This window comes from Emys orbicularis, chromosome 2 (assembly GCF_028017835.1).
Source record: "Emys orbicularis isolate rEmyOrb1 chromosome 2, rEmyOrb1.hap1, whole genome shotgun sequence".
NCBI classification, from domain to species: Eukaryota; Metazoa; Chordata; order Testudines; family Emydidae; genus Emys; species Emys orbicularis.
The window spans coordinates 22434450-22459417 of record NC_088684.1 but is presented as its reverse complement, the minus strand read 5'-3'; the positions used below and the strand labels follow the sequence as shown (position 1 = coordinate 22459417).

Genomic DNA, 24968 nt, shown 5'->3' with positions numbered 1-24968 from the left:
AGCGAAATGTGAGAGAGAGGAATATTGGGCTTGGCAAGGAAGACAAATTCTTAGCAGCTTTTATTTAAATGCCCAGCTCCAAAGGGGCCAGGGATCAGAACTTTGATGGTTACTCTAAATATTCTCTCTCTGTTTGCGCACAGAAATAAGAACACTGGTTAAGTGCAGTGGGAAGGGAGTATACAAGCCACGAGGTCATTCAGCATCTGTTTGTTTGTTTTTTAAAGGTATCGGATGTGAGGTCGGCATCTTCTATGAGCCTGACACACAGCATAAACACTAAAATTATCTGGCTGACTTGGGGCTAAAGGGAAAAGCCCTAAGCAAATTGTATGTTCATTTTAAACATGTCTAATAAATGTGCTCAGCCTTTTCTTCGCTATTTTTAAAGTATTCGCAATTTAGTAACTTATGTCTCTTTCCTTTAGAGTTAGTCATTACTGAAGAATGTAAATCTGGCAGAGCTAAACTCTGCAACAGGACAAACTAAACTCTAGAGACTGGGAATCTGCATTAAAATGGTTATTTATTAACTCTGCTTAGTTGTTGTTGTTTTTATATTAATCAGACACACGACTAAACAATGTACCAGGCAGAACAATAAGATGGCTATCTATCTTCGTGACAATCTGACTGTTCAATCTGCAGTGAAATCACATGGTAGAAATGTTTACCTTATGTTGTCCTTCACTGCATTCACTCACTTGGTGTCCTTTAGTCTCTGCTGAGATTTTCCATAGCTAGTACATGAGCAAAAACTATATACCCTCAAGTTGTTTCTTTCTGTTGGTAAGTGATTCATAGAGGGTCATTTCTGGATTTGTTTATTCTGAAGGCACTTTCGCTGCTTTCTGGAGCTTTGTGAAAGAACCACCAGGCAATGAGGCGTTGTATACATTCCAGGGCTAAGAATAGTCACATATGGACTTCTCACTGTTATCACATGTGACTTTCCCCTTGCCTTTTGCAAGGAGCTGAACATTACTGAGCATGCCCAAGGGGTGTTTTTCTGGCAAGTGTTTACATATAACAAATAGACTCTGAAACCAAGGTACACTTATAAAAGTCCTGGCTGTCCATTTGGAAACAGCCAGAAGGCCCTGTCCTGAAGTGTCTGGGAATTCTAGAAGCCTGTAAACAGTCTGAAATGCCTAGCACTAGGTATGCACTGTCATACACTTTCATCTTGAGGGAGGGGAAAACGGGTATCAGGAGTTTCTGAGGGGACAATATTTTCATTTTAAGGAATCGGGGGAAGTCCTTCTAATCTATCTGCTGAGATTTGGGACTGAGTGCGGGAGAAGCTGGTAGCACTGGTGTTTCACGCTAATGCTCCCATTGTAGCAAACTGCCCGTTTTCTAAGTATTAGGGGGTAGCCGTCTTAATCTGTATCCACAAAAACAATGAGGAGTCTGGTGGCACCTTAAAGACTAACAGATTTATTTGGGCATAAGCTTTTGTGGGTAAAAAACCCACTTCTTCAGATTCATGGAGTGAAAATTACAGATACAGACACTCCCCGGGTTACGCAAGTTCCGATTTATGCAAATTCGCATTTACGGAAAAAGTTCCATAAGCCAGAAATAGGGTTTTCGAGTTGCGGAAATTTTTGCGTAACGTATGAGTATACGTTTCCGACTTACGCAAAATTCGAGTTGCCGAAGGCTTTCCAGAACGGAACGATTGTGTAAGTTGGGGGGCGTCTGTACAGTCATAAATATATATTGGCGCACGAAGAATAAAACCATGCCAAAGTAACTGAGGGCTAGATGGTGCCCTCAAGGCACAGCCCTGTGCTGGGGCAGTGCGGAGCTGGGGAAGCATCCTGAAGCTCCCTGGTTACACAGAGAGGAGCATAGTCTGTGACAACCCTTTTAAATAATCCCATTTTATGCAGCCAACCAGCAAATCCTTTGGCCAGTGTAGATGGGGGGAGTAGGTAGAACAATAGCCCTGTCTACTCCTTTCTCTCTCTCCTCCCCTCCCCCCGCCCACTTTCAGGTGAGTTGCTTCTAAGCACCATAATTAGTAGCCCATGCACTCCCGGGAGCATAAGCATGGTAATGTGGGCCGTGCAAGGTGGGCTGGGGGAAGGTGCATTACTGCCTCCCATATCACCGCCTACAGGGCTGGCCATGATCATGCCCTAAATATTTACAGTGCACTTCAAAAACCAAAATGAAAGGTTCTGCTCCACATCCAGGGAACATTAACTGCCCCAATGAAAGCCACCAAACCCGAGAAGATAAGCCAAAAAGCAGCTGTGTGTGTCTGTGTTATTTCTGCTACGGTGGTTCTTTCTGCTGATTGCTTTGGCTTGGTGTCTGTCAGCACTAGCACTAGCTCTTTAGGGTTTGTTTGCTTGTTTAGTTTTTCTGGCCGTTTCCTGGCAATGGCTGAGGATTTATTTTTTAACCCTTAAAGAAACTATCACAGCCATTCAACCCTGGATGGACTTTACTTCTGTTGAGGTTTTATGGGGTGGGGATGGGTGGGATTTTTGCTGTTCCTTCGCTTTTGGATACTGGTGTATGTTTGAAAAACATTTATAAGATCAAATCTTGAGGTCTTTACTTATGCAAGATCTCTCTGACCTCGGAATCTGGCCGGTATAGTTTAAATAACCTATGGCTCTGTTTGATTGGGGCACAGTGCTAGTTCCTCACAAAGGATTTCTGCTAATTCTGGCCATGACTCTGGGGAAATGAAGATTCCTGTCTTTGATTACCTTTTCCCTTCCCATGAAGGGAGGTTACAGTTTCAGAGATGATTCTCCCACCAACAGTGCACCTCAGAGTGCTATGTGCCTCAGCCGGATGGTTGCCAGCGAGTTTGCTTGAATTATATTGTAGTCATCGCTGTTTCAGCTTGAAAGGACACAGAGCAGAGCCTGTAACTGAACTAGCAGAAATTGCTTGGATTGGGGTTTCCTGTTAGGAAAGTATAGAAATAATTTTTCATGAAGCATTTTAGAAAAAAGAAACCCCACAGTTTTCTATCTCTGGTGCTTATATGTCCTTCGGTACCGCAGTGCCTTGGCACCTCACAATCTAGTCACAACACTCGTGTGAGATAGCAAAGTGCTATTACCCCATTTTACAGTCCCTGGAAGAATGTCACAGGCAAGTGGAACTCATCATGACTACATGGGAGCAGGAGGACAGTCACATGTGAGAGTTGGACAAAGCTCTTCATTTTGCTTCAGATAGGGCTGTGCAATACCAAGGCTGTCGCAAAGGTCGGTGTGACATGGACAAATACAACACTTTTATCCTTTCCAGAAGAATATCTCTTTGGTCTCTTGCCAAATTGTTCTGAACCTGCTGCCCCTTGTCCTCAAACCCAAGTCTTGCTATACCCAATCTCTCTTCTTGTTGCTAGCAATCTTGCATTCCTCCTGTTATGCTAGTTCAGCTATCCTTATAATCCGATTCTGCTGAGCACTGAAACACCATCCCCTCACCTCTTGTATATCCCATCTCACTACTGCGTTACTCATTTGCTATATAACTGATTCTTTATAGCAACCTAACTCTACAGCTACGGTTTGTATTCATGTACAACACAGAGCCTGCTTTCACTTGTTAGAAGTAGAGTTGGGACTGAATCCAAACCTCAGATCTGGATCTTGGTTTGGTTCTGAGTCTGCAGGTTGTGTAATGGGCCAAATTTGAACACCTCTGAAACCTGGAACATTTAGGTTTGGATCTGAATATTGAGCGCCTGAGTATGTGAGAGTTTGAAGCCTGGGTATCGACCCATTATAGAGATCCGAGGCCAAATTTTGCTCTGTTACATCTGTGTGAATCCAGGTTAACTTCCTGGGCTTCACTGCTGCCCTTGCACTTGTATAACTGAAGAATTTGGCCCAAGAAGTTTGTCTCTGGAGTTTGGCTCCTGGATTTTGGTTCAGGCCAATCTCTCTAATCAGAAGGCGAGGGGCTAAGAGAGAAGCTGTCATGCATTTTCTTGTTTTCTAAGAAAGACCTATTAGTCTTAATTGAAACAGTCTTCAGGCCAAAGCAAATTTGGCTGCCTAAAATTAGGCACTTAAAATTCATATTTAGGCACCTAAATAAGTGACTTGATTTAAGAAGTGCTGAGCATCCCCAGATCCTGCTGGAACCTGTGAGTAACTGTAAGCACCCAAGTCTGAACATTTTAGCATAGGTGCTTCATCCTCCCCCAGAACTCCTTCACGCTCCTATTGGAAGCCTGCTATACTCTTGACAAAACCGTATCATCCAAATAGTGTTGCCTGCATGGATCTTAGTGGATCGGATGTGCAATGTGACCTCTGAATGATAAAAGATCTCTGGGAGCACTGGACACCTAAGTAATTATTAATTTCTTTCTAAGGGCTCTGCTTACAACAGAACTAAGGCAACTGCAAGCCTAAGATACGTGTCTCCTGCTCTGCTGTGCTCTTTCTTTCTCAATTCTGAGAGTTGCTGGATACAAAAGCCTGAGGTTGATTTCAGATTAGGAATTTGCCTCCAAGTAAAAAAAAAATTCTATTGGAAAAATTGGCCGAGTATTAGAGCTGCTAAATGTTCCTGTGACTGGCACATCCTCCCTGCCCTGTGCACTATGCAGCCTCACGTTGCTCCTTGGAAACACCTCCCTCCTTTCAATTAGTCATCCCAAACTGACCTTGCTCTCGCCTAAGTACTGTACTAGCTGCCCAGACACCATTGCTGGGAATATGATATAAATATCGAGAGAGCGAGATTTTGTTCCACTGTCCTCAGAAGTTAGTACATTATAATAAAAAGGCATGACCAAGATGCACAAAACCCCTTAAGCCTGTTTCCTGATTAGCCACTCTTATCCCTTGGATTCCCAGACTCTCCACTGTACTCTCCCTGCCGCATCGGGTCTAATCTAAGGCTCAGTCATTTGTTTAGGGCATACTCCTGCATCGGGGGTGGTGCAGAGCTGTCCAGCTCCAGTAGGAGAACCTCTCAACGCTCATGGAGAGCATGCTCATTTCTGTGTGGTACAGTATACTCCCCCTTACAGGCCAGTCCCACTTCATGGGCAATACAAGGCAGAGCAGGGCCAGGGGCCCACCTCTTCCCCACCCACTCTGCTGTGCTAGGTTCCAGGGGGTAGCGCAGAGGGTACAGTCCCTGCCCTCCCCTCAGCCCAGGGACTGCAATTCTCTGGCCCTTTTGTGGGATAGTTTAGCAGATGATGCTGATGGGAGACATGGCTCAGACAGGGAAATCACGCCCACCTTCCCTTTGGATTGAGAGCAGCGTCTGATGCGCATCATTCATTGGCAGCTCTCTGGCAGTTTAAGAAGCTGTGATGATGGGCTCAGAAGGGAGCACTATTCAGTCCATTTTGGCAGAAAGTGTGATGGCATAATATGGAGTGCTTAGGACGTGGGTTATAGGAGCAGAGGAAGAAGGAGGATTGTCTTTGGAATTCTCTAGAGACACCCTGGGGGAAACGGTGACAAGATTCTAGAAATCCCTCTTTCTGTTACAAATGGGAAGACAGGCCAGTTTAGATTTAGTTTTTTAAAACATTTTTATTGCATGAGAACATTTGGTGTGATAGGCTTGGCCTGAACCTCACACCCAGGTAACACAAGGATTACCTGGTAACATGTTCCCCCGCTGTAAAGAAAATAAACTGGTTGGTTTTTTTTTTTTTTATTGCTAGTGCCACATTTTTTGCATGCTACTTGGAAGCTGGTCAAGAAGGTGGCTTCTTCTCATGTCTCTCCCTTTGTGACAGCAGTCTTAGTGTAGCAGTGCCACTAGCAGCTTTCTGAAGTCCCCAGAGGTGTCTGATTTGATGGCCTCCACTAAGGACTTGTTGTACATTTTCTGGAACTTCTCCTTTATTGTTTGAAGGTCAATCTGATGGGAAATGGAAAGAATTTTTAGAAGCATGGATCTGTTTTGCATAATACCTCACACTTCTAGGTCCTGATCCAAAAAGCCCACTGCAGTCAGTGGGAAGATTCCCATTGATTTTAATCAGATTTGATCCAGGGCCTTGATGGGGAAGGAGTAGGTTCAAAACCTTGTAGAACTTTTAGCTCAAACTTGATATCCTGACTGCTGCCCTGACAGAGTGGCTCAATTTACTGTCTCCTTTGGAAGACACTCATGGGTGGTAAGGAGTGGGGGAGAAATTTCCAGGAATAGAATTAAAAAAATAAATAGCTTTCTGGTTGCTAAGTACAGAGAACTAGATGTTATGTTATTCTATAAAAGATGGCATCAATGATATGGGTCATATCTTTATTACAGAGGTTCTCAAATGTTTTCATATTCAGGCCACAACTTAACAGGGAGAGTGTCTTGGAGACTAATTTCCAGCTCCACCACTTCAATCAAATGGATAATCACTTCACCTCACCGTCACATGAACCGCTTCCCTTTCTATCCATGACCACGTAACATCCCGGTGGTGACAACAGCTTACATACAAGAGTGATGTTAAGACAGTGTTTATGGAGCTGAAATGTCTTGAGCTGTTTTGTGCTTTGTGAAAAGACTTTAATCATAGTCTGCTTTGGCTCTTATCTTCTTCTCTCCTTCTCCTCTGCCCTGTTTTTCCCATCTGGAAAAAGACAGAGCCTGCACCATGTGACTCCCTAGCTCTCCACTGACCATACTTTAGGAACTGCTTCTTTATTGTTATTTAATGAGGATTTTTTTTAACAAAGCTCTTTGGGACCAAACGACTCATCTCCCAGTAGAATAATGGTGGCCAACTTTAATCTAGATGTGTTTAGCTCCATTGTGCAATTACTAATGTGTCTCATGCATCGTTCTTTTAAAAAAATTAATAGATTCGGTATCAAGGCTAGAGTCTGTTCTCAGTTTCATGGGAGTAAAAACAGTAATAGCACTGAAGTCCATGGAGCTTTGTTGAATTTAAATTGCAAAACAGATTGACTGAGCGCAGAATCTGGCCTTACTACTGTAATTCATTCCTTCTAAATTTCACACTTATCCACCAGAAGATTTGGGGCCTCTCAGATCCCAGCATATCTTACCTCAGCCCGAGTCACGAGAATGCGAATCAAAGTCTCCTCCTCTGTCCCTGCGCCCTTCATTGCCTCATACAGACGGGTGGCAAAGTAGCCTTGGCAATCTCTTGCACATCTCACTAAAGAAGAAATGTGAAGGGACCTCATAAGCCTTGTACATTTCATATTCCGCACTGCAGCTTCAGTAGGAAGAGAACAACAGCCCTCTTAACGGAAACCTAGACATCCCCAATGTTTGTACCCAACTGGACATGCATTGTTGTAGAGCCTTAGTCCTGCAACTGGCTCTGTGGAGATGCAAGGGTCAACCCAATCATGACAGGTGACAGACTGAAGCCTAAAAGTGAATGCATTACCCTACAGAGAGAGCATGTTATATAACTGTGAATATCAAACTTGACTAAACATGTTAATGCAAGCACAGAAGGGTTGAAAATGTTGATGTTTATGTTCCAGAATGAAAACTAATTGTATGGGGACATGGTTTTTGTTCTTTTGGCCCGTCTGGAATTCCGCTCCCTGGCAACTTACTCCTGAGTGGGATGACGTTGGCTTACTTCTATGCTCTGAGACCTAAGAGCTAGATAGCCCATGCTGGGGCTTAATGGAGGTTCTTACTTCCCACAGGCACGTAGGGCAAGTCAACAAGTTAATTGGTTCTGTCCCCCAGTGGTCTTGTCATGTCTCAACCTAGTTCTAATAAAGCAGATTATCACTGTGTTTATACACATAAGAACCCCAATGGCTAAAGTCAAGTGAGGATGAAAACTAGAGAGAAAAGCTATAGACTTTCTTTCTTTTACCAAGAGTGAGAAAGGCCTTCTCCAAATCTCCAGATGTTTCACTTTTAATGGCATCTTCAATGTCTTTCCCCTTCAGCTAAAGAGACAATGAAAAAAATTAATTATAGCTGCTGCTTGTGCACTAATCTATCCCTCTAGTATCAGAACAGCAGTGAGCCATTCCTGTTTCTGATCAGATGGCATTTAACATGGCAAAAGACTGATTTAGATCATATTGATCCTTTCTGTGGCTTTAGGGAGTAAGCTTTTAACTACTTTAATCTCCTAGCAGACAAGGGTCTCACTCTGTCTCAAAGGACCAGATTCTCAGCTGGTGTAACTCTTCATGGCTCCATTGAGATTGATAGAACTATACCAATTTAAATCAGCTGGCTCAGAATATATAACGTGCATCATTAAAGCTAACTGAAGCATTTGCACTGGGTGTTATAGTGAATCAACTCATGGCTTCTTCTTGGGGAGACCTCCTACTGAGAGAGACTGTTCGCACCTCCTCTGGCCCACCAAAGTCTTGGATAGGTCCAGACAGTCAAGGTAGATTTTGGCGGGTTATAACTTGTTTTCTTTGGGTAAATGTAGTTTATAAGGGTCTGAGCTTTGCCTGGGTTTTGTACCACACTGTAGGGAGGAGACAGTGGGGCAGAGGAAGGAGAAAATATTTTGAAGTTAAAATCTGTTCTAATTTTTGTGAATAAAAAAAAAATCTTCTATTTGTAAAAATGAGATTTCCCCCGACTCCGCCTTGCAAGACAGAATCCTCCCACTCTGGAATATCTGCTTAAATGAGAGATGGGTAAAACTGGGAATGTTTAGGGTTTGAGTTCTGCAAAACCAGGCTTGGTTTGAATCTAGTCTCGTAAATCAAACCCATCAAAATATGGAGAGGATTCATGTGTGGACAAATGGCTTTAGTCTCGGGCCCATCGTGACTTCAAATACAGATGGAAAGGATGCAGGTGGGTTTGATTTGGACAACCCGGTTTGGCTTTTGGTTTAGAAATTCAGGGATTTCAGATTTGAGGCTCATTTATCAAAACTGCCAAGTGTGGGTAGTGTTTATCTGTGAATGTGTGTGGATAAATGGTTCTGGCTTTGGCCTCTCTTTAGCCACAAACCAAGGTTTGGAGTAAGTTGTGAATATATTTCCAACAATGCCTTACTATATTTTCCCCCTTATCAAGAGATTCAATGGTTCTAATTATCTGCTGAACACAGAACAAGTTTAGGAAGCGAAATAAATGCAAGTTCTCGCCTTGAGGTAATCATGTTCAGGCATCAAAGCACATTGACATTTCGTTTTAAGAATTGATCTAAAAAATCAGAGAATCATAAAATGGTCCTCCCTAATGGGAAATGTCATCTTGTCCATCTCGAGCCAGAGAGTTCTGTCTAGTATGTTCTGGAGTGTTTTGTCCAGTCCAGTTTTAAATACTGCAAGTGACAGAGTTTCTATCACTTCCTTTGGGAGATGATTCCCCTGCCTACTGCATCTCACTGTTAAACTAATTCTCAACCTAATGCATTTTATCTTAACTCCCTGCCTTGTAAATAGCTATGAACTTTGTCTAAACAAACCTGAATTTCATTTATAACATTACATAGGCATCCAACACACTCAACAGGGTTTTGGTTTTTGGCTCTTCATTTTAGTAGCTGGGACGGAGCTGTTATGTTTTCAGCGAGAGCTGTTTATATTTCAGATGGGACTAAGCTGCAAAGTTTAGCTCCAAACATTCCCAAAGTTCAGGGTGTTTGCATCTTGGGGTTTGGTTTGGGCCCCTCTCTAACTTACACATTTCGAGAGAAAAGTGCTTCCACTTAGTCACAAGCAGGACATACCATCTTACCTTCTCCTACTTTGTCCTTATTCTCTTCCTAATTATTTTTCAGGCTCCCTGGGCTCAATTCCAAACAAATTTGGAAGCCTCTTGTGAAAAGAGGTCCATTTCTTGCATGGGAGACCAGCAAGAGCTAGGTTCAAGAGGCCTTCCCATCTGAGCCTCCCTTTCATTGAGACTGGAGGATCAGGATGAGAGATATAGATTCCCTCCCATCAGATCTCTGCTTCAGTGGAGGAGAGGAGCAGAAAGTAAGAACCTCAAGGTCTCTGGCCAGGCGCCTATTGCCTGTGCAATGTACCCCTTTGCTGAGTCTTTGCAGTGTGACTAGGGAAAGGTCACCCTTTCTGTTATTCATAGGGTTGGGGGAAGACAGGACAACAGTCAAACTTATTTTGCTGGATATTATGGGGCAGATCCTCAACTGGTGCAAATTGACATAGACCATTCATTACAGCATTTGAAGATCTAGCCTTATACATATATTGCTAGGTGTTTAGAATTTCTGACCTCTCCTTATAATTACAAATAAAGAATCATATGTTCCAAATGTAAGTAAATCTGCTCTAGGAATTATTTTGGGGAAGTTCTATGGCCTGTGTTATGCAGGCGGTCAGGCTAGATCACAATGGTCCTTTCTGGCCTTGGACTCTATGAATGTGTAAATTAATTCCATTAAATTACCACTGAGCTCCAAACTGCACAATACCTGTCACAGAACAAAGAAAAAACAACCAACAAAACTCACCTTTTCATAAGCTTGAAAGGTAGCTCTTAGCTGCATGTAGTTTCTCTTTGCTAAGACAACATTGAAAACCAATTCGTCTGTTCCCCAGCAGCCTTCCCCTGCCTCAAAGATTGAATGTTAACATTAACCGTTTTCAAATGTTTGGGCTTTTTTTTTTTTTTTTTTTTCATATTTTTAAAAACCAGACATTGCAGTGAACCCAATGCACCCAATTCTGTTCCCAACCTGCCATTTTATTTATGTAATTTAATGCCATTGTCTTTGGGGTTGTTCAACATTTAGACACCTTAGAAATGCCATAGACAGATGAAGACCATGACAATTGGGGATTTCTCCATTATTTCACTTACTTCATACAGGTCTTTGGCATCTTGCTCAGCAAGCTCTGCATTGATCTCCAGCCCTTCATCTCGGCTAGCCTACAGAAAGGGACAGTGTGTTAAAAAAGAGAACACATGCTGATTACTCTTGTACAGTAGAACCTCAGAGTTACAAACACCAGTGTTACGAACTGACTGGTCAACCACACACCTCCTTTGGAACCAGAAGTACACAATCAGGCAGTAGCAGAGACAAACCAACAACAACAACATAAAGCAAATACAGCACAGTACTGTGTTAAATGTAAACTACTAAAAAATAAAGGGAAAGTTTAATTATTTTTTTTTGACAAGGTAAGGAAACTGTTTCTGTGCTTGCTTCATTTAAAGTAAGATGGCTAAAAGCAGCATTTTTCTTCTGCATAGTAAAGTTTCAAAGCTGTATTAAGTCAATGTTCAGTTGTAAAATTTTGAAAGAACAACCATAACGTTTTGTTCAGAGTTACGAACAACCTCCATTCCGAAGATGTTTGTAACTAGGTTCTACTGTACTAGAATGGGAGTACTTGTGGAACCTTAGAGACTAACAAATTTATTTGAGCATAAAATAAATTCATGCTCTCTGTATGTGTGTATATATATCTCCTCAATATATGTTTCACTCTATATGCATCCGAAGAAGTGGGCTGTAGCCCACGAAAGCTTATGCTCAAATAAATTTGTTAGTCTCTAAGGTGCCACAAGTACTCCTGTTCTTTTTGTGGATACAGACTAACACGGCTGCTACTCTGAAACCTGTACTAGAATGGAGCGTTTTTCATTCTTGCGTTCACAGGCTGCTTCATCATAGTCTTTTTGCTGCCATCTACTGGCCATTGTCTAGTACTGTATAAATAAATTACACAGGGCTAAATTCTACTTTGGTTTACCTTGCACCCTGCATGATCCCATTCACTTCAAAGGTATAAATCAGGGACGAATTTAGTCCATAGTATTTGCTGTACTTGAGAGATGCTAGTTCACCAAGGCTGGTATCCTGCCTTCTGCAACATTCAATACCTCTTGCTTCAGAAGAAGGTGAAAAAATCCTATGTTTTACCTACACAGTTGTGCAATGCTGTACAGTGGAAGCATCCCAAGTGATCCCTGACTGTCAGGAACATGTAGCCTCTTGACCCTACATCTGAAACTTTCTTGCAAGAATAGGGGAATATGGAGACACGTCTGTCACAACAGTCAATTTTAAAAATTTTTCCAATACCTACAGTGAAATGTCACTTTTGTCACGTTTCTATTCCTTAATAAAAATCATGTGGCCCCGTACTGTTCCTCCCTATTTAACAATCAGAACCATTCACTAACAGCTGCCTTTTTAGTGTTGCTTTAATTTTCGACAGGAATTTCTGGTAGCACGTATCAAGGACAAATCTATGAATATTCCCTGGTTTGTCCCCCCCTGAAAATACACCTAGAGGGGTCAAACAAAACCATTGTGACTTCCCACATTCTAGAATGGGAATGTAGCTGTCATGTATTTAGCTATGCCACGGTTGTGCCTTTGCTTCCCGAGTGCTGTACCTTTTCATCTCTAAGTCTGTCTGCAGAGATGGACAGTCATTTTGTGTTTTCTGTTCAGTGAATTCTCTCTCACTCACTCACACACACACACACACACACTTCACTTTTGTTCTTGTTTTCTTAATCTAAAACAAAGATCATTCTGTCTGATATTATGTTTGCTCTGTGTGAATGGAAAAACATAGCAAGCCACTTCCATACTTTCTCTGTCTTGTCTGTTTAGAGTGTAAGCTTTTTGGGAGAGGAATTGTTTCTAATTATGGCTCTGGCGCAATGCAACCCTGATCATGGTTAGGTACTCTAGGCCTTACCATAATATACAAAAGAAAGTAGTAATAATCCAGTATCTTCAATGGAGGGATAATACTGAGCAAGTTCTAAAAGCTCTTAGTGAGAATTACCATCAATGGTAAAATATGCCCTTGACAGAAAGAGGTGGGGGGCAAATTCTGAGAATGGCCAAGGACCGCTATGGTCTATAGCAGGAGTGGCCAACCTGAGCCTGAGAAGGAGGCAGAATTTACCAATGTACATTGCCAAAGAGCTACAGTGATACATCAGCAGCCCCCCCATCAGCTCCCCCTGCCCCACTCCCCTCTCCCTTCCCGCACCTCCCGATCAGCTGTTTCGTGGCGTGCAGGAGGATCTGGGGGGGAGGGGGAGGAGCGAGGGCATGGCAGGCTCAGGGGAGGGGGCGGGAAGGGGTGGAATGGGGGCAGGGCCTGTGGCAGAGCTAGGGGTTGAGCAGTGAGTACCCTCCGGCACACTGGCAAATTGGTGCCTGTAGCTCCAGCCCCAGAGTCGATCCCTATACAAGGAGCCGCATATGAACTTCTGAAGAGCCGCATGTGGCTCCAGGTATATAGAACCAGGTGGTAAGTAAGTAAGAATCCAGCACGACAGTTCAATAATCAAATCTCCCTGGACTGGAGGCAGATCCTCTTTTGTGTCCCTAGGTCGTACACTATAAACCTCAGACAGGAAGAGCCGAGGCTGAGCTGTTATTGGAGCCATGGTCACATCCAGCCTGAATTGTACACTCATCTTTAATTATGACACTAGATGTGGTTAAAAGGCTGTAAGTATAGATGTTTTGCTGTAAAAAGGCTGTGTGCACAGAATAGAGATTTATTATACTGCACTATCTAGGTGGGGTAGAAAAGAAATGTCTATATCATGTAGGTTTGTAATAGAAATATTCCAACCCTTACCTGTAGCACAGAAACCAGAATCTTCCTTAGGGAGCCACTTGTGTCGCTTTTTACATCAGATTCTAGATCCCGCTCAAAGACTATTAAGAAAAAAAGTCTGTAAGATTTTATTCACTGCTAAAGGGTGAGATATTTTCTTTAAATGAGGGTGTTTAAAATAAAATATCACTTACGCCTTTTGTATGCATCCTTTATGTCTACAATTTGCTGGGATAAGCAAACAAACAAAAAATCAGGTCAGTAACATGCCCATGTGACTTGACATCTTCAGATACCACAGTGGTGTGCCTGGGGATTAGACCCCAGATAGAATGATGACATTTAGTGGGAGATATTTAATAGGCCAGATTCTCAGTCTCCAGTAAGATCCCAGTTCAGGAAAGCACATAAGCACATGCTTAAATCCATTCCTATTCAGGACAGCAGTTAAGCACATGCTTAACTTTGTTTCTTTGATTTCAATGGGATTTAAGCACATGCTTAACTGCTGTCCTGAAGAGGATCACTTTCCTGAGTTGGGCGGGCCTAAATGCCCTTTGAACTGCTGCAGTGATGCAAAGGGCTCTTCATGCTGCCTTAAACAGGCATAAATGTTGTTGTGTTGTGATGTAGGATACACCCCCAGGCATCTATCCCTCTCTGCATCTCTCCAAAGCCTACTCATATTCTGAGGGAGGTGCGTGCTGGAGGGCTGAGAGGGAACTTTCTGATGCGACTATGATGTTTTTTATCTACATAGCATTTTGGGTCTAGGGTGGTCACTCACGTGGTCCCAGAATACCAGACATTCCGGTAATTCTAGGAATGGCGTGGGCCCGCCCCTGCAGACGAGATACCCCCTCCCCGCCTCCCGGTGTGACCTTGCACGCGTGGTGTGTAAGGTCATGCTGGCAGAGGTAAAGTGACACACTCTTCAAATGTCATCCCCCATGTGATATCAGACATAACCACGTGCGGTTTTGTCACAGTACTGGATGGGGGACAAACTACCCCAAAAGAGGACTGTCCAGTTTATAACAGGACAAATAGCCTAACTATTATGGTCACTTCCTTAAAAAATGCTCCTGACTCCAGTCTGAGGGGGCTGATAGCCTTTTGTCTGCAGCCTCTGAAGGGAGACATACTCCACTCACTTGAGCAGGTCTGACATATCTTCTTCTAGAAGGCAGGAGTAACGTGTGCACACTAGTCAGAGCAGTATTGCAAGGAAAATGTATAATAATGGCTAAACACCCACGAACCTTATTGACCCTGGTGCAAAGAATCTCAATCAGCACCGATTCATCAGTTCCTGCGCCTTTCATTGCTTTCCGAAGCTCTCTGGCATCATATTCACATGGACGATCCAACAGAGCCAAGGCTGTCTTTTCAAAATTCCCACTTAGTTCTCCTTTCAGTACCTCTTCCAAATCCTAAGGAAGTAGCCCAGAAAGTTAATTCATAGCACAGAAAATCCACACAGAGAATTGAGAGGTAATGTTTACTATTGTTTGTTGATTATTTGTGTTAAGTCTACGGAGTTGTTAACATTTCCTGTGCTAAAGGAAGTCTTCCAAAAATTCAGATCAGAAAAAAGGAAAAAATAACTTTAAATCTATGGGCCTGGTTCTTCTCTCATTGACACCAATGTACATCAGGAGTCCCTCTATTGATGTCAATATACTTATCTCAGTGTAACCCACCAGGCACCCCAGTGCCTAGAAAAGGTGAGTTGGGACTACTTGATACACTGTCTCAAGAGGCTCATGCTATATAGGCAAGAGCAAAGTATTATTACTGTGTATGGTTGTTAAGGGTGATAACACCCAAAAGTTGGGTCCTTTGGTTGGAAATAAGTCAGAAATTCCCAATATCAGTGCCACTGTAACTGTGATGTCTCAAATTGGTCGTTTAAGACCCTTTGGCTCAATTCTCTAACATCTGCTGCTTCAAATACTCATTGTGGAACAAATCCTGCAGTCTTTACTCAGGCAAAATTCTTATTGCACTCACTATTGGGTTTGGCCCATTGGAGGATTTTTGGCCCAATACTACCACCCTTACTGACATTGATTAGTGACCTAATCTGCAACTAGCTCTAATCAATTACAAATTAGTATAAAGCCTGCAGGATTTGACCCTATGCCTAAAACAGGTGTTTTGGAGGCTTTTATTTTTCTTATATTAAAGATTACTCAGGCATTGAGTCTTTCCTTTCAGAAGTCAAGTACCAAAACAGATTTCTGATCCTTTTAACTTTATTGGCAATTTGTAGGTCAGATTCTAATCTCATGCTGGTATAAATCAGCAGTAAATCCATTGAAGTCAATAAAATTACACTGGTGTAAAACTGGTGTAAGTGATATCAGAATTGACCCTCTGAATTTGCATTAGGGAATTTCTGTTGCTACATCAACTACCTTTACCCTTGGTTCAGGCATTCTTTCTTACTGCAGGAGAGGCAAACAAAAATGAAAATGTTTTAAAAGGCTCTGGAATTTTAGTATAAATGTCCAGCTCTACTGAATTTGATAAAAATACTTTGAAGTGGTAAATGCAGTTTTCTAGAGCTGGTTGAAAATTTTCCAACCAAACAGTTTTCTGTTGGAAAATGCTGATGAGATGAAATTGAAAAATGTTGTGGAAATTATCAAAATGTCTAGATAAGGTTGAAACATAGTGTTTTGATAAAATGGAAACGTTTGTCTTTTAGGTTATTAAATTATAATGTATAATACAATATAAAAAATTTAAATGATAAAGTTGAAACAGAACATTTTGCCCTTATCAAAACAAAATATTTTTGGAATATCTCATTTTGTGAAAAATTCTCAGATTTTGCCCTTTCATCCCAAATTGGGACAAAAACGTATTTTGAAAGCTCAGAATCTCCCACGGAACAGAAATTCCAAATTTCAATCCACTCTACTTTACCAACCTATCTGTAAGGCCCAGGATGATTAATATAATCAATATGTTAAGTGACAGTAATTCTTTCATCGGAAACTAACTTTCTAATTCTGTGTCTTTTAAAAACTGCCAGACACATGGCATTATCAAAAATGGGGAAATGTGGGGGCACATTTCTAAAGAGCACTTTGTTTAAAACAACAGGGCCATTTTTTTTTAAATACCTTGCCATACATGGTCTTGTACTTCTGTTTTACTTGTTGCCTCTGGTCTGATGATCGATTTGATAGGATTTCAATAATTGCTGTTTCATCTGTTCCTAAAAAATATTAATGTAGACGAGGAAATCATTCAGAAACTGCCCGCAGATTTCATTTTTGCTAGGAGAGGAAAAGATGATCAAGTACTCTCCCTTCTAATTAGTAGAAAATTAGTTTCAGAACATCAGTTGGTGTCAAGGATAGCTTTTCTAGCATGTACCATTTAAAAAACGTTACTTTTAGTCTGCAGCCAGAACATAAAAAGAAAGTGCACCCAAACCAATGCCACTTAAAGCTAAGAAATCATTAGGGAACCAAATCTCATGTTTCAAGGAATAAGCTCATCAGGGATCAGGAAGAAATTCCACCCTGTGTAGCACTGAACAACTAGCCAGGTGTATTATTTGTTAGGGTTTGGAAGTTGGCCTCCTTTGAAGGATCAGATACTGACTACCTTTGGCAGCAGAACACAAGTGTGCCAATAGTCTGACCCAGTATGGCACGTCCCATGGGAAGGTAACCTATTGAAGACAATTGCAAAACACTCACTGTCTTCAGCAGGAGCACGAACTGGTGTATAACGATGTTGATTCTTGCTCTCTTAGTTACTTTGATCACAGATGGCTATGACATACCAATGTACAGTCCAGATCAATAGGGGGCTGTGTCACCCTTGTCCTGCAACTTTGGGTGTCTTACAATGCCTTGCTGAAGTAGCTCCCACCTGAACCACTCACAAACAGCCTTCCAGCATGAAAGCCACACCCTGAGTATGTGTAACTGCATCCTGCCAGTCACACCTGGGTTACAGTCTGGCTCTCACCAGCCTTGGTTATACTGCAGGGTGACCCTAACAAACCCCCAGGTCCGTATTTCCCCCCATAGAAATATGTCCTGTACTGCCCACCCCGGCCCTCTCCTGGACAGTGCAAATATTTTAAGTTCATTATTTCTTTAAGGGAATAATATGCAGGCTTATTATCTCAAGTAGTTATTCAGACACTTCAGTTTAAACACACTGGATTAGATGAAACAGTAAAACAAGTTTATTTACTACAAAGAGAGAGATTTCAAGTGAGTATAAGTAATGAGGCATAAAAGTCAGAAATGGTGAAATGGTTACAAGAAAAATAAAGATAAAAGACTTACTAATGCTTAACAAACTATATCAGATTCAAAGTTTCTCACCACATGCTTTCAGCAGTCTTGCTGACCAAGCACTGTGGGTTAGAACCCCTCCCCCAGAGTCCAATGACTGCTTCCATTGTCTCTTTAGGTGCAGTGAATGTGATAAGCAGGGTGAGAGAGGGGTTTTCCTTGGAGTGTTTGTCCCTCCTTTTTATAGTTTCAGTTCCCCTCTTGAAAAACATTTCCAGCTGGGCACTAGGAGACAAAGAGTCTATGTGGAAGGATGTTCCCTGCTGTTTTTTTCTCACTGGTTTGAGCTTTCTTTGTTTCCCTCCCTGCTTGATGACTCTGTTTACTGCTTACATGAAAATTAAGCAAAGCACACATTCCTTTGTTAGGACAGACCTGTTTGCCAACTTCTGTTTGGGCAGGGCTGTGAGGCTTGGACCATGTATTAATAACCCACCAGACAGGGGAATTTTATAACTTCACATACTGTGTAGCCACACGTTTTATCAGGACGATACTGACCAGAAAATTCTGAGTGTTTAAATCAATGGTTCCCAACCTTTTCTCTGCCACTGCATACCATGGTACATTTAATTATTTTGAGACACATCACCATATATCCAAATGAACTTGTCCTCTTATCTCCTCGGTTTAAGCTGCTTACCACCCTTACCATTCACAGTCGGCAGAGGCTGTGTGCCGGCACAGGTGTAGCTCAAGGTGCAGGGGGGCTGTGTCTGAGGGCCCAGCCATGCGCTCAGTCCTTTGTTGGCGCAGTGGGGACAGCTCCACTCCTTGTGGCCATGAGGATGCCAGCCAAGGCTATGCCGTCCTACACAGTCACCATGGCCACTGTCACCCACTGGTTAACAGGCACTGAGGATGACGTATCTATGGCTACGTCTTCACTATGGGGAGGGGTCGATTTAAGATACGCAAATTCAGCTACGCGAATAGCGTAGCTGAATTTGACGTATCCGAGCCGACTTACCCCGCTGTGAGGACGGCGGCAAATCGACCTCCGCGGCTCCCCCGTCGACGGCGCTTACTCCTACCTGCGCTGGTGGAGTACAAGTGTCGATTCGGGGATCGATTGTTGCGTCCCGACGAGACGCGATAATTCGATCCCCGAGAGATCGATTTCTACCCGCCGATTCAGGCAGGTAGTGAAGACGTAGCCTCAGCCTGGAGGGTGCGGTGGCCATTACCCAGCCCACATGGGGAAACTGATCTGGATGCACACAACACCTGGTGTCGCCACTCACTCCTGCCGCCTGAATGTTCCTCTATGCCCCCCTAAGGGGCCCTGGCCAGCCTGGGCTTGGGGAGGGAGCAGGGCCAAATGGAAGGCAGAAATCTGCCACCCCCATGCATCGCCTCTGCGATGTTTCCAGTTTGGGGAGCAATGCCCCCCATGCCCTCCCATCTCCACCCATTCAGGTGGGCAGGTGCTTCCCCGCCCTCCCTAAATAGCACCCCTGCCGCATCAGTTCTGTCCTCACCCTCCACCAGTCTAGCCCCCACCTCATCCCAATTTTGCCCCACCCAGCCCCCACCAGTTCTGCCTCCCCAGCTCCCCCACCTCACACCGCACCCCCACCTCTCAATTCAGCCCTCCCTGCTTTTCCTGGGGGGCTGCAGCAGGGTCCCTGTCCAGGCTTCCCACCCCCAGTTGGCGGTTGCAGGAGGGAGGGCGAGGGGCAGAGAAGCCAATCCGTTGCTCACAGGAGGAGTGTGGAGAGGAGAGGGAGATTGAGCTCTGATGGGTTTCTCTGCCCCTGGAGGAGGTGAGGCAGTGAGGCAGTCGGCCAATCAGAAGGTGACTTCCTCCCCCCTTGCTTCCCCCTACCCCGCCCCCACTCTGTATGTAGTTTTTCAAAAAATTCCACGGCACACCTGTTCGGGCCTGACGGCTCCCCAGTGTGCTGCAGCACACCAGTTGGGAAACACTGGTGTAAGTGATACCTCACAAGGCGTACTTGGTACAAAGATTATTACAATAGTGTGTAGGGTGTGAACTCAGCGGTATATTCCATCGCAATGGCCAAAGTCAGACCTCAGGCCACCTATTGCCTAGCACAACGTGGATTCTGTCACTGAAATTCTTTATGTGTGACTCCCTGTATGGGAACTTGGCCACAGTGTAGTGTCCACGCTGACAATCCCCTGGCTCCTGTTGTTAGTGTACAATGTTAGGGGCAGAGACCAGGAGAGGCAAACGCAGTGCAAAGCGGTGATAACGGTGAAGTATTTCACTCCAGACGGGAATGAGGGGAGAGAGTTACAATGTGTGGGGGAAGGAAAGAGCCAGCAGCCCAATGTGTTGATGGGAGAGACAAACAGCTGTGGGTCGGTGTCTGAGGTCTTATTTCTCATTTACACTAGGCCCCTTTATACTGCCAGAGCGGCACGAAGAGGCCAAAGTGTCAGTGAGAATCCAGCCGCCCATGTGTAATCGCTGTGCAGCCCATCTGTCAGAAAGATTTGCCTGTACCGATGACATTGTCTTAGAGGAGCTAAAAGGATCTCCTGGGGGAGCTTGATGCCAGGAATGACCTTAAAGATTTAACTCCGCCATCCTGGATGTTAGCTCTAATGATGTAACTGGAGAGGTATCATGCTAACTCCTGACAATTTCCAGCCATGTGGCCTGCCTGTTTAATGCACAGCCGTATTCTAAATATCAAGTGGGAAACCAAAATTCTTGACCCCGATGTAGATGCTGAATAGATATGTCAGTATAGGACATGTGTATATCCCCTATTTTCAGCTATTCCTTGTAGAAAATCTGAACACCAGGCCAGATCTGGGGATAGACTTTTTGGTGCTCGGTGCCACTGCAATCTGGAGGTGTGGGAGTGTGCTTTTAATGGGGCACTTCCCAGTGAAGCTGTCATGGCTGGGGGGTTGGCCACGCAAGAGCAGCCCCTAATATTCAGGTGTCCTAGGTAGCTGACTTTGTAGCCTACCCCTAATGCCAGTGCTGAACAATGAGAGTTCACTATTCCTGTTATTGTTACTGACAGCTTGACCAGTCAGTTGCAGTGAATAAATGCCATGTTCTTTCTGCTCCTTTGGGGTTAAGTCATGAAGTTAACACACCAGGAATAATGGGCATAGTGAAGGCCCAATTCTGTGAGGTGCCAAGTGCCCTTAGCTCCTGTAGACTTCAATGGAAGTGAGAGGTGTTCGGCACCTTGTAGGGGGTGCTCAGGATCTTCCAGGATTCGACCGTTACTATAATGAGGTTAGGACACTTGTGGGGTAAATATGTATTGATTAGCCAGTGATTTTACTCTTCATCAATATTAGATCCACAAGCACGTTGGGGTGTAATAATGATTCATATGTAGCTAATGAGGATTAAGATTATTTTCCCCCAAGCTAATATAATATATCATACTGTGAGGGTATCTGTATCTATCTATGCACACACAGAGCAGTTGTGCTTTGGAGTTAATAAGTGGAGTTCGATAGCTGACAGAAAACAGAAAGGTTAACTCAAAACTGATCAAGCAGTTGTTTTGCCGCAAGTGCGCGCTTGGACATACAACTTCTACAATGCAGAACTGTTCCATTGGTACCAACACAGCTAAACAGCATGTTAAAAACAATGCATTCTTACCCATCCCTTTGCAAGCTTTTTGTAGTTTCTTGGCATCCCGTTCTGCATCGAAATCATGATGGCGCCGAATGGTTGGCTAGAAAAACAGAGGCAACAGTAAGTGGAAAATAATACTACAGTGAATCCTCTGAATTATACCACATGGAATTTGGGCTAGGTTGGGTCAGATTGCCATCTGATCTTTATTCACAAATATCCCAACTCTGACGTCCTTATTTAGTTTTTACTCACTCCTTACTCAGGAAAAACTCTTATTGACTGACTTAGGTGTGTTGATCTATAAGTAGATTATGAAAACCTTACTCACACTGGTAAGCACTTACTCAAATAGTTCCATTCAAGTCAAAGGAACTAAGTGATTACCAGCATGAGAGAGGATTGCATGAACTAGCCCTGAGTGAGTACTTCAGGATTTGCCCCACTATAAAATGGAAAATAAATTCAGCCTTTCAAATACTAGTACTTTTATGGATAAGCTGCTCTCTGGCCAAAGTAAAACATGGGGGCTTGATCTTGTAACCGTTACTCATGCAGGCAGTCTTTTTCATGCAAGTAATGTTATTGATTTCAATGGCACTAGTCACATGAGTAAAGAATACTTGAATGAGAAAGAGTTATAGCTTCAAGCTGTTAATTTGCTCTTTATGACAGTTAAAATGTAGCCGCTGATCAATATCGCCCAACTGCAGCACCATCATCCAAATGACAATGGGTAAAATTTGCAAACGCACCTACGTGACTTAGGAGCTGAAGTCCCATGGAAACTCAGTGTGATTTAGACTCCTAAGTGCTTAAGTCACTTTTGAAAATGGGACATCAGTCCTAAGTCACTTAGGTGTTTTTGAAAATTTTACCTGTTGTGTCTAATAGATTATAGTCACTGTCATATTCTTGTCCAAAGTATCGGTGTCGTCTCCACCGATCCCTTTGGTTGCTTTGGCACACACGTAGGTGCAAGAAGCATCTTTTAGTGTTATTCTTTTTCAAAATGGTAATGCTTAAAGATTGCTAGTTCTGATGAAAAGATTGGCAGTCCAGGATAATGAAGTGTTCTGTCCAAAGAACAGGTGTGTCATAGCAGAATAAATCTCCCTACACTACCAATCTACCTCAATGCTTTACTAAAGGAATCAGCTCTGGCCATTCAGTCCTTGGTGCCCCTAATAAGATCACCCAAAATAATTTCAATTAGTGCTAACTGTGACTTTTACATTGCTTATATTTTGGTAAAATTATCCTAATTTTTGGCTACCCTTATGAAAATAGGCATTTATAACACACTATAACAATGTAACATTTCCTTCTCTAAGTCTTCTTTCCTTGCTTTAGGATCACACGGTAATAAGACTTTCACCACCAGACCATTATCCTAAATCTTGATTGTAAAGTTACATATTGTTATACAGTATGAACAGATAGTAAATCAAGTCCAGTAACTAGGGAGTTACTTGACTAACCCTTTGAATTATTGTAAAAATAGACCCATATATATAAATATTAATATTTTCAGTTGTGAGTTTTCATTTAAATTATTCCAGTATAAAATTATATCAAAATCTGAAAGAAAATACGGTTATTGTAGCTGAACTGATGGTGTTGTATCCAAATATTTCTAGTGTGAAAATGTTTGTTATTGCTTTGATAGAATTACATACTACAGGCATAAATATTTGAATATGCGCTTGAAAATACAAATTAAATGGTGTCCAGTTTCTTCGTTCCTTACAAACTGATGTGCAGCATCTAAGTTCTCTCCCTCCAGTTGGTGATTGGAATAATTCTGAGAATAGAATTCACCTTTGTTCTTTGTAACATCAGGTTGTACAGCAGCAGCCTAGCTAGACTGAGTAATGAGCATAGGTTAATGGAATAATGGCAGCTTACAATACAACGAAAGTCTATTCTCAGTATTCCTCTCCATGACGCAAAAGCTGTAGGCACAATGGATCTATTCATCTAAGCCATAATACACACGCAGTATTGATGCAAGAAGAGTCATATAACTTGTTCAAGTTGTCCTCAGCAAGTAACAGATTCAATGTTCACCATGACTTACGCAGAATTCAGTAGGACCCTCAGCTGGTCTTATGATTGAATGCTTTCTGTTGTTTGCCATACAGTGTTTATTTATCACTGTACTCTGTTCTGTATGCCATAAGCTGTCTTGTGCTAAATATTTTCAGAAAGCATTTTGGGACCCAGATTGCATTAAAGATGCTATTAGATAAAAATATTTTGCTGGTAAGGTAGCCTTGAGCCTTTCAATATATTTTTCTAAAATGGTCACCGATAATTTCCACCAGCATTACCTCATTCTGGATGCCTCTTGTTTCAATGATCCAATAGACCATTAATACTCCATTTCCATAGTTAAATATTAAACTGTCCCAGAGCTACACACTTATGTAAATAAACTGGAGATAGACCAGATGTCTGCAGTGCACCCTTGAACTCCTCAAATTAAAACACAAGCCCTCTCTTTCAAACAGAGTTAGCATTTATATTTCTAGAGATTTTTATATACTTATCTGTCAATTCTCTATGAGCTGAATTCTGAAGTCTGTACTCAGTCCAGACTCAGATAAAATTCCCATTAACATCAGAGGTGCCCAGATATTACAGTGATGGATGTGATATAAGAACCTAGATAAACAAGACTGAGTAATGGCTTCATGATTTGGCCCAACTCCATGATAACAAACTTAACACACAGACTTTATTCCAATACTTTATTCAGTCTATAATTTAAAACTTGACAGTATTATTAGAGTCTACCTTAAGCTAGGTAAGACATTAATAATTCTATCTTGCACTCATAGTACTCCTTTAATTCAGACAGATCCCAATTTATAAACAACAGACCATATGCTCCCTACTCCATTATGCTGCGTGGAAGGGAGCAGTTTGTAGTACATTGATGATAAAGGAGAATGGAATAAACAGTGCTGACATTAAACTATCAAAATTATTATATTTAGAATTAACATCTATTGAGCTGAATGAGGCAATTCAGACCTCTCTGAGCGATTGTTTCAGGCTTCCTGCAGACTCAGGCAGACATCATGTCATTTGTTACACTTCATATTTGCAAAATATTTCTTTGCAACCATGAGGAGGAGCAATTTCTTTTCAAAAATCAACAAAGTTTTGATTCTGGAGCACAAAATGCAGCCATCAGGTAGAAGTACTAACTGTTTAAGCAACTGTTCTAATTCAGCCCCTGATCTTGCCTATCTTAAACTATCTATTTTGATTATAAGATCTATGTTTGCAAGGCTTTGTGTAAATGCAAGGCATTTTCTAAGTGATCAATAACAATTATTAATAAAATACCACTAATTGATCATAAATAAATTATTAAAAATATATATTTGTCAGATGGTAACTAGGTTCGAGTTAATTCATCTGTTCATCTGATAGATTGTAATGCTCCTATAAGGTTTGTTTCCAGTGTAGTAAAAGATTTCCGTGGGGAGGAACATCCACTTCAGTCTGTGATATCTAGTTGGAATGTTGAAATTAACCACTGCCCTGCACCTTGCA

General features: G+C 42.4%; 1 protein-coding gene across 1 annotated transcript; it reads right to left on the bottom strand.

Annotated features, from left to right (window-relative positions):
• Positions 1–5754: 5754 nt before the first annotated feature.
• Positions 5755–23541, bottom strand: ANXA13 (annexin A13). Its single transcript, XM_065398746.1, has 11 exons — positions 23482–23541; positions 21426–21501; positions 16628–16722; positions 14756–14926; positions 13688–13721; positions 13515–13594; positions 10756–10824; positions 10406–10507; positions 7820–7895; positions 7023–7135; positions 5755–5874 (listed from the first exon to the last, which is right to left on the bottom strand). Exons 1-11 carry the CDS (start codon positions 23539–23541, stop codon positions 5755–5757), a joined length of 996 nt encoding a protein of 331 aa, XP_065254818.1.
• Positions 23542–24968: the final 1427 nt, after the last annotated feature.

Coding starts and splice junctions, on each gene's coding strand:
- ANXA13 (XM_065398746.1), bottom strand. CDS start 23,541: ATGGCAAACAACAGAAAGCATTCAATCATAAGACCAGCTGAGGGTCCT. Junction 10,508..10,755: donor ATGCCAAAGACCTGTATGAA/GTAAGTGAAATA, acceptor TCAATCTTTGAG/GCAGGGGAAGGCTGCTGGGG. Junction 7,136..7,819: donor GAAGGCCTTTCTCACTCTTG/GTAAAAGAAAGA, acceptor TTTCTTCTTTAG/TGAGATGTGCAAGAGATTGC.